This window comes from Drosophila mojavensis, unplaced genomic scaffold, assembly GCF_018153725.1.
Source record: "Drosophila mojavensis isolate 15081-1352.22 unplaced genomic scaffold, ASM1815372v1 contig_136, whole genome shotgun sequence".
NCBI lineage: Eukaryota > Metazoa > Arthropoda > Insecta > Diptera > Drosophilidae > Drosophila > Drosophila mojavensis.
Genome location: NW_025318667.1, coordinates 132,205 through 141,551, shown reverse-complemented (window position 1 = coordinate 141,551; position 9,347 = coordinate 132,205). Strand labels below are relative to the sequence as shown.

At 45.2% G+C, this 9,347-nt stretch overlaps 1 protein-coding gene across 1 annotated transcript; it reads right to left on the bottom strand.

The window, feature by feature from the left end:
* Positions 1 to 357: 357 nt before the first annotated feature.
* Positions 358 to 2,656, bottom strand: LOC6585752 (protein a6). The gene is made up of 2 exons (XM_002011342.4): positions 2,326 to 2,656; positions 358 to 2,262 (listed from the first exon to the last, which is right to left on the bottom strand). The coding sequence occupies exon 2, from the start codon at positions 2,258 to 2,260 to the stop codon at positions 935 to 937; it is 1,326 nt and encodes a 441-aa protein (XP_002011378.1). The 5' UTR covers positions 2,261 to 2,262; positions 2,326 to 2,656; the 3' UTR covers positions 358 to 934.
* Positions 2,657 to 9,347: the final 6,691 nt, after the last annotated feature.

Below are 9,347 nucleotides of genomic sequence, written 5' to 3'. Positions count from 1 at the left end.
TTGATCAAAATTGTGGCCAATACTTATGATATGTACATTTACAGATTTTTTTTTTCTTAGTCTTTTTACATATTTAAAAGTCTTATGTTGTGATCACCGACCTTTAAAAAGCAACTTGAGATGGTGAACACACTTCGCCTTTGAAGGCATCTCTAAAGAGATAAGTGACGTCGACTTAGGATCACTTAGCATAGAGATGGAATATATGTATATTCAACTGCCATGGAGGACCTGTATCAATCAATAATTTGAGCTGCATAACCATATAATGGTGGAACAAAACCTACATATCCTTTACCCTTCTCTAGATTATTACATTTGACCGTAGGGATAAAGAGTAGTAGAAGTGTGTGATTGTTTCGATTGCATATAAAAATGTATTTTGTCTTATTTTTCATCGCTTATGTATATATATGTAGACAACAATGCACAATTATTACAAAAAGATATTTTAGTATGTACAAATTAAACTGACCTAACGTTGACCGGTTGTACAGATAACAGTTGTATAATCCTCGGATATATATCTATTTATATATATGTATGTGTGCTTTCATATATTTCATAATATATTGTTGCTTGTATAATTTGTTGTGTCCCGTTTGCATAAGTATTAGAATTTGTTACTGATTTTATGTTTTCTCGAGCAACTGGCTTAAAGTATGAGAAAGAGAGAGAGACGTGTGAGACGGAGGATGTATACACGAGGGAAAAAGAGAGAGAATTCGGGGTAAGCTTGCGCCCGAAAGAGACGCACTGCTATCTGCAGCTGAAATCGGTTAGGAGCTACAAATCTATATGGTATATTACTTATATATTTGCACTAGAGGCTAGTAAAATAAAAATAATATAATTCTGGACCGCTACATTTGTGTGTGAGTGGGTGGATGAAGGCGTTTGGGTCGGGGAATGATTCAGTGGCGTTCCATGAACCTTAACCTAGTTTGCGACGTCTGGTCGACGAGGGCGTTGGCACAGTTGGGGGCGTAGCCGCAAGTGCCATAACAGGCAGAGCAACGGGTGAACCATGGCCCGGATACTGTAGATGCTGCACCACAGACAGCTGGGGTTGCTGTTGCTTGAGCAACTTGGCTGCCGCATGCGCCTCGGCCGCCACCACCGGCTGTAGCAGATCGTTGCTACTTCTGCCCACGCCACATCCGCCCATGCCTGCACCCGCATTTCCATTATCACAATCGTCGTCATCGGAGATCAGGGAGATGCTTAGGTCGCTCGACAGCTTCAGAGAGATGGGCGCAGGAGGCGACGGTGCCACCATGGGCGCTACCTTGGCTCGCATCGCCGGTGAAAGCTTCTGAAGTTGCTCCGGCAACATATCATTCGCGTATTCTGGCACGCCGCTGGCAAGTCCTTCTCGAAGCTTGCTGAGCGACAGCTCATAGATGCGATTTGCGATCACCGTATGCACGGTTGTCTCATCCGGTAGCGCAGCCGTCTCCTCGTTGGGCACATCGACCCTCAAGAAGCCATCGTAGTGATTTCTTGGGGACGCGGTGCTCGGTGTGCTGCAGGTGCTGGGTTTGCTGTTGAAGGACAGCTCACATGGCTGTCGCCGTCGCTGACGTGCTTGGCAATTGGCTGTGGTTGAGCTACGCGGAACCAGCGACACGGTCACCTCCTCGATGGTATCGGAAAAGGTCAGTGGCGCCAGGGGCGGCGGAGAGCGCATCAGCTGACGCCCGTTATGGTTCAGCCTGACATCTTCGTCATCGCTGGTCAAGACTATGCTCTCGTTTAACGCAGATGCTGTGACTGCTGCGCTCGGTGTAACGCCTCCAGGGCGCTTAATTTTGCGAAACAAGCGTCTGGCATCAGGCATCAGGTGCATCGACGTCGAGTTCTGCGCCGGCGCATAATCAACCGGGACTAAAGTGATATTCGGTACTTTTGATAACTGATAACTTTCAGGCGAGGCAGATGTTCCATGGCGTAAGAGCCCATTGGCCAACACAGGCTGCACTGGTGCAGTTGGCTGGGATATGTCATCTTCGTCGCCGTCGTCATCAGAGAGCAGGTCAATGGTGATGTCAGCAGGTAGTGCAGCGGCCACGTGACGCCGCGATAGCATCAGATGGCAACGTCGCTTGCTGCGATCAGTCTTCGAGGCGGCCGAGTGGGTCATGTACAGCTGCTGACGTTCCCTCAGCCGCTCCATCCATTTGCTGATGCGGCGCCTAAGGCGCCTGTTATCGAACAGGCTGGATGATATATAGAATGGTTCGGAATGTTTGGTATTCATTGCTGCGAAACAAAATGTAAGCCGATTTATTGAATTCCCATCATCGCATTGCATATTCTACTCACTGCTGCTTCTGCGGCTACCGATTTTAGTGTGATTATAACGATTTGCAAGCGCTGAGCATCGCCGCCCAGTGCTGACTGAATTGGTGCAACCCACCCAGGTTTAGCACCAAGTACAGTTAGTTGTTGCCGCAGTTGCAACTTGCATAATTGCGTCAAGTCCACTTGGCGTTTGGTTAACGAATGGACACCAGTTAGCTAGAGTTGCTGCTTTTTTCTAATTACCATCTTATTTATGAAATTGATTTGTTGAATTTCGTTGTTTTCGTCGCAGTTTATCGGGTTTGCGTTCAGTTTATGTTGCCTTTTGTTTTTGTTGTATTTTTTTCGTGCTGCTTGTTTTGGCGTAGGGATGTAAAAAACAGCATCGATGGCAAGTTATCGATATATCATTGAGCAACATTACAGCAATATGCAGACATGCAACCAAGCGCAAGGTTCTTGTCTTGGCTAAGCAGTTGTTTGGCGGGCGAATTTAAATCGGAAGTAATGGAGCAATTTGACAATTTACTAATTCAATGTCCAAGATTCACGAGACACAAATGACGAATTGGCTTAATCAACAGATAATCAATTTATCATTAAAGAGTATGTATATAAGTATATAAGTATATAAGTCGCCTAGACCTGTATGGCGGTCTCTCGGTCTGTCGGGCTGTCGATTTATCGGTCTGTCGGTGACAATGATCAGAGCTTCGGATGAGTACTGATTTGTCAGTTCCCTTGCAAGGCTCAAGACGAATTGGCCCGAAAGTCAGCCCGAAGCCAGGTTGCACACAGAACGACAATTAGCAAAGGATGCATGCCAAGCACGACAGCCAGTCCGAACGAGAAGTTAAAAAAAAAAAATTGAGCACAAATTGGCGCCACCCACAAATGTTGAGCTGCTTCCACGATTGGGCACATGCGCTTTTGTTTTGAGTGGGATTCCGGAGCTTTCACTCAACACATGTGCTTTTAGCCAGCTTTTTGGCTTCAACAAGTTTTAGCTTAGCCTCAGTCGGCATATAGCCGTTCTCACTGGAGGGCGTTGGGCAGTTGAGTCATTTTCCTCTTTTTGTTTAATCAAAATACGATTTTCTAATTATTATGGATATATTAGGTGGCATTAAATATGTTTACTCAAAATAATATAAGGAAAATGAATAAAATAATAATAATGTTAGTTATGGCATTAGCTAAATGTAATCGATTGTTAAACATATTCCAATTGACTGATTCATATATTGAATTTTGAAGATCCTGCTACGATATTGAAAATATGTTCTAGCCAGGCCTAAAGTATATATAAAGCATACTGAAAGCATATTTGAAAGCGTTCCAATCTGTTAAGTGCGTCTTTAAAGGCATTCAGCGTGGTCTCTTTTAATTCAGAACTGCGAGTCAGGCTTGCATCGGCATTGGCACCACAAGCGGAGGCAGAGGCGAAGGCTAATGTCTACTTTGAATATTGCAAGCGTCGGAGTTAGTCTACCATTTAGCTTAAGGGAAACGGCCCACGCGGCAAAAAAACGAATGGGCGGGTGGAGCGGATGGTGCGGGCTTCAAGGAGGAGACAGCGTAAGACAATAGACAGGAACCACAACAAAAATTATAGACTCAACTTGGCTTGACTTGCCACTTGGCCGCCTACAGCTCCAGTTGCCAGCTTCGGGTCTGCACCCTCTGCCAGCTGCCCCGCCCGCAACTCCAGTTGCAATGCGCTTTGGCCGCTTAAATTCAACAAGCGCGAAGAATAAAGCATTTGCCGCGTTTAGGCGCACGCAGACCTCGACACTGACTATGACTCCGGCTCCGGCACCGGCTCCGGGTTCGACTCTGACTCCGACACCGACACCACTCCGACCCCGAAGGACGACCTCACTGGCAATGGCTTCCTGCCTCCGACTTGACTTCGGCTCAGTGCCGGCTGTGCCGGCTGTGCATTAAAATGAATTTCTTTTGTATGCGCTGTGCTTCGCAACGGTAAGACTCGAGCCGTAGTCGATTTGAATGAATGCACGTCCTTGCTGTTTTTGTAGCGGAGCTCAGACCAAGGCTCAGGAGCAGCCGCCTCCTCTTCTCCTCATCTGTTCTTTATCCTTTCTGCTTTCTCCACTATTCACTCTTCACTCTCCTCTCTTCACCCTCCTCTCTCCCCACTCCCCTCACTGTGCCCTCATCAGTGGCGCTGAAGTGCTGGCACATCGATATTGCCCTCGCCCTTGCCGTCCACGTCGAGTTTGCTTCTTGACGTCGTTTGGCGGGACGTCTTTTAAGTGTTTGCATTTTTCAGGTGTTGAATTTTCATTGTACTTGTCTTTGCTGTTGCCGCACTTGTTTTGCTTTGCTTTCTTTCCCTCCCATTCTCTCCAATTCTTTCTTCCCTTCTTTTTTATTTTATTCTATCGTTTTTTTTTTGTTTTTTTGTTTTTTTTTGTATTTTGGCATTACGCCAAATGTGCAAAGCCAACAAAATACCAAAAGATTGCACATTGCACCTGTCTTTTGGACGGCATTTTGGTTTACGGCTTCAGTCTGCCCAGCTTTTGTGTACGTGGCCAAATGTGTGTGTATGTGTGTGTGTGTGTGTGTGGGCGGCTTTAGGGTAATTCTATGACATCTCCTTGTAGCTGTTTGCTCTTATATCAGTTGCTGTTGTTGTTTTTATGGATGCACCTGGTTAAAGCTGGCGCCGTTGTCATCAACTGCCCGACCGGTTAGTGCCCCAAGCCACCTATACCCTGTTTGGCTTAAATGCGCCATAAGGCTTGAAGAAGGAAAAATGTCGGAAGAATAATTCGGAAAACTATCGACTACGCTCACATCCTCAGCTCACTTAGGTTAGTCTAGCCGGCTCTATCGCCAATTACACGTGCACATACACTGTAGGGCAACTGACAGTCGAGCATGCCCGACGAGACAACAACTGCCTCGAGATTGCGGTTTTGCGGTGTGTTGGGCTAATATAGCCGTTTAGCCTGCATTACCATTTTGTCAGTCATTCGGCTGGCAGCGAAATGTTATAAAAAAATATTTATGCATATATGTAAGCACATATGCATATACATATACATACATATTAAGTATATATGATATAGTTTGATAGATGGGCAATAGCAAAAAGCCGGCCAAGATTCAATTAAGTCTAATTGGTGATGAAAAAGCATAAATTTAGCCTGTGCTTTCAGTTTGAATGACATCTGGACTGCACCTGCAGCTACACCTGTGCCCGTCCGGCAGGTATTCAGCAGCGGTAAGTAGAAATTTGCGTCAATAGGATTGTTAAAGAGGCTTAAGTTAAATGGGAAAACTTCCGAATCAATGAACCGCAAATTGCATGCGAAATGCCAAAACGAAAATGTCGCCGACCAACCGACCGTTTGTTGCTTGTATGTGTGTGCATGTATGTGTCTATGTGTCGCTCATACATATAAGAATGACAGAGTGAAACGATCCGTTCGCCTTGAAAACTGAACTGAAATCAAAGTCGCATATCTTAAGAGCGGCTTAGCATTCACATAATTCTAATAACGTTAAAGAACTTATGACTACACACACAGATGCACGCAAATACATACACACACACATACACACACACACACACCTATTTCGAGGTAGAGAGTTTGTCGTTTTGTTTGTAGAAAAAACCAATCAGAGTTTAGATTTTATTTAGTTTCGTGGCTCACTTCTGAGCAGTCTGCCTGATGGACAGCGGGCAACTAACTAGTTAGGAGCAGGATGTTGACAGATCCACTCGACTGATACGGAGTCGGTATTGTGTCTGCATCTGTGCTGCCACTGCAACAAAGTGGTGCAACAATGCTGCAACACGCTCTGGGTTCAACAGCTCGAGAGGCTCTAGCCGCAAGTATAAATACACAACTGTCGCTTTTATAGGGTATTTTCGAAATGGTTCACATCAGCAACTCGAGTACACTCACTCGTCCTTAATGGCAATTTCATTTCCTTGAACAAGTTATAAAACATGTGTGTGTGCGTGTGTGTGTGTGTGTGTGTGTGTGTGTGTGTGTGTGTTTGTACGTGTGTGTGCGCGTAAGCAAGGGGGTTGGTGGGGGGCAACAACAACGATGACAGGGAATTCAATTTCGCGTATTTTCTTCACTTAATCCTTTTGACAAGCCATCAAAGCCATACAGACATACATACGTACATAAATACATACATACAGACATATAGACATACATACGTGCATACATACATGCATAAGCATATTGATGGCAGAGCCTGGTTGCCATTTATTTATGAACAGTAAACAGACATATATGAATATATGGAGCATAAACTGGTATTAGGCGAGGATACATAAGCGCTCGTTCATCCCTAGATCAAAGACGAACCCAGGCAGGGGATAATCGAAGCAATTGCCACTTAACTAGTCCCATTCGGAGGTGTTGCTGGCTGGGCTAGCGTATTGCAGCAATAATTACATTGTTGGCAAGCCAGATATATAATCGAGCCATATCCCAGGCCCAAAGCCAGCTATAGCCCATAACCTATGGCCTAGTCGAGTAGATAGCAAGAAAGGCCCGAAATGTATACATACATATGTATTTCGAGATATTTTTGACAGGCACGAGCCGCGCTGCGACGGGAACTGGGCTGGGTTTGGTTGACTCACTAGATGCTCCGAGTGGTTGCACAGTGGTGCACTCATATTTGTACTGGATCGAATAAGAGAAAGTTGTCTTGCGGAAATAGACTCGTTTCCCATTCCTCTGAATGGCTACATACATTGTTATTGACAGTGTTATTTTGACTAAATCAAGCGATGTGTAAATTAAGTTGAATTTCAATCACGCTGCCTACGCTGCCAGCCTCCCCCAGCCACTGCTATGGCGTGTGTCTGTCTATATGCATATGATGTACTGTGGGAAACTCCTCAAGTTGACAGGCTGTCCAAGGGGCGATCCACTGTGCCTGCCGAGGGTACCTTTAAGCCAGATGCTGTGTGTTTGTGTATTTGTTTATTATCCTTGGTAATGCATGCAAAGATGCTGCAAAGTAGCTTAATACTTTATGCACGCAATGAAAGGACTTTTTACGATCGCATTATACTTGTAGGTACTTATATTTTTGTAGATATTCCACTCGTCTCGTCATTCGATACAAGCAGATAATGCGCAAGTGTCTGCATGTGTGCATGTGTGCATGTCTGCATGCATGCCTCCATATATATACATATGTATGTCTATGTTCCCGCTTGTTCCAGCCAGTTGGGCTTCGTTTTCGTTTTCGTTTTCGTTTTTCAGATTCTGGTTTTGGTCTGCGGACGCACTTGCTGCTATTCCTATCGCCTTTTACACAAGGGTGCATGTTAAATGTGCGACACCATGTCGTATGAGTGATAGCTGGTGCGCATAAACTATGCAATAAATAAGTTTATTATCGCGCCGTTGTCGCTCGTGGTCGGTCCCCAAAAACTAGACGCGTCTATTTGCTGTGTGTGCTCGCAGCCAAAAACTTTACAGCTTATCTCTGGCTAGCCCCTTTCTGCCCTTCCCCCCGGAACTGAAGTGATGCAGCTGCAATCGAAGCTATATTAATTACAGCTTTAATTCCCACATACAGAGCTGACTTGAATAGGTCTCTGTTGGGACCTGCCACTAATTAACATGTTACCCACTGCAAGTACCTTCAACAGGGCGCAAAACGCTTTGTGAACGACTTTATACTTTCAAATTAAATAGATTTTGAAAACTAGATGTGAAATTCTCCCGAAACATACACAAACAAAAACACAAAAAATAGAGGGAAGTGCACAAAGCATTTGGTTTTCGGTTTGTTTCCTCCTTTTTATTATACTTTTGTAATTATTTTGCTTCTGCTCCTAATTAATACAAATGGTTTGATACACAATAAAGATTTTTCAACTTGCCTCGTTACTGGCGCTGGCCTCGCTGTGTTGCCTGGCCTGTAAGCTGTTGGCTGTTGGCTGTTGGCTCTTGGCTGTTAGCTGTTAGCTCTTGGCTGCTGGCTGCTGGCTGTTGTTGTTACTGCTAGTGTCCTTGTTGTCCTCGCCGAGTAAAAAAGTTTTCCCATTTTGAAAACTTTGTGTTTTGTGGCGTCTCTACTGCAGTTGCACTCACTTCTGCTAGCACACACACGCACATACAATCGCTCATACACGCAGACGCACACACACACACACACACACATACATAAGCAGGCCTGCATATATATGTATGTATGTATGTAGAAAACGCTCTAATATCTCCGCCCCATGGCCGTTATCTCCTTTGTTTTTGGCATCGCCTTTGCCTTTACCATTTACTTTTCGACGTCGAAATCAGCGTCGACGTCGTCGTCGTCGTCAACATTGCCGTCTTCATCAACGTGCATTGTTTTTGTGTAATTTTGCAATAAACAGCAAAACAATTTAAAAAACGAGCCAACAACGTCGACAAAGCAAAGGATGTAACGTTTTGCCAAGTGGACCGACACCCTGCCCTTAGCCCCTTGTTGCTTACGAGCTCCCTGCATCTCTCGCTTTCGCTCTTCGCTCGTTCCCCACTTCCCGGTCCCACTTCCACCCTAAGCAACCAACCGCGCACAAAAGTAGGCAACGAAAAAATAAAGCTCAAACACAGCAACTGAAGCGCCAATTTCAGAACAGTGCAACTGTGCGCTGATACCCAGCATTGGGCGGCAGCGTCTATGGAGGCATTGCATACGCATTATGCTGCCAATCGAATGGGCAGGCGAGCGCATACCTCTTCTAAGGTACAGCCAATGATATGAAGAGTTCGATTAAGCGAAAAGAAAGAAGTAAATAAACGTCAAATAAGCATACTAGTTCATGTCAATTAGATCAACAGCATATACCCTGCATACGCCGCATTCAGCAGAACTGTAGGGGACGGCATCGCTGTGCACATCGGTGTCAGTGGGCCAAGCATATCCTGTACGACGCATCCCACTTGAAGCATGGCGGACCCACTGATGGTGCTTGAATGCAGGGTATGCAGTATGTATGTACATGGCAGTGTTTCGGCCCTAGTCCCTTAAAGTTTTAAGTGCGAGCG

Bases quoted from the DNA above. Each gene is read 5' to 3' on its own strand.
- LOC6585752 (XM_002011342.4), bottom strand. From the start codon at position 2,260: ATGAATACCAAACATTCCGAACCATTCTATATATCATCCAGCCTGTTC.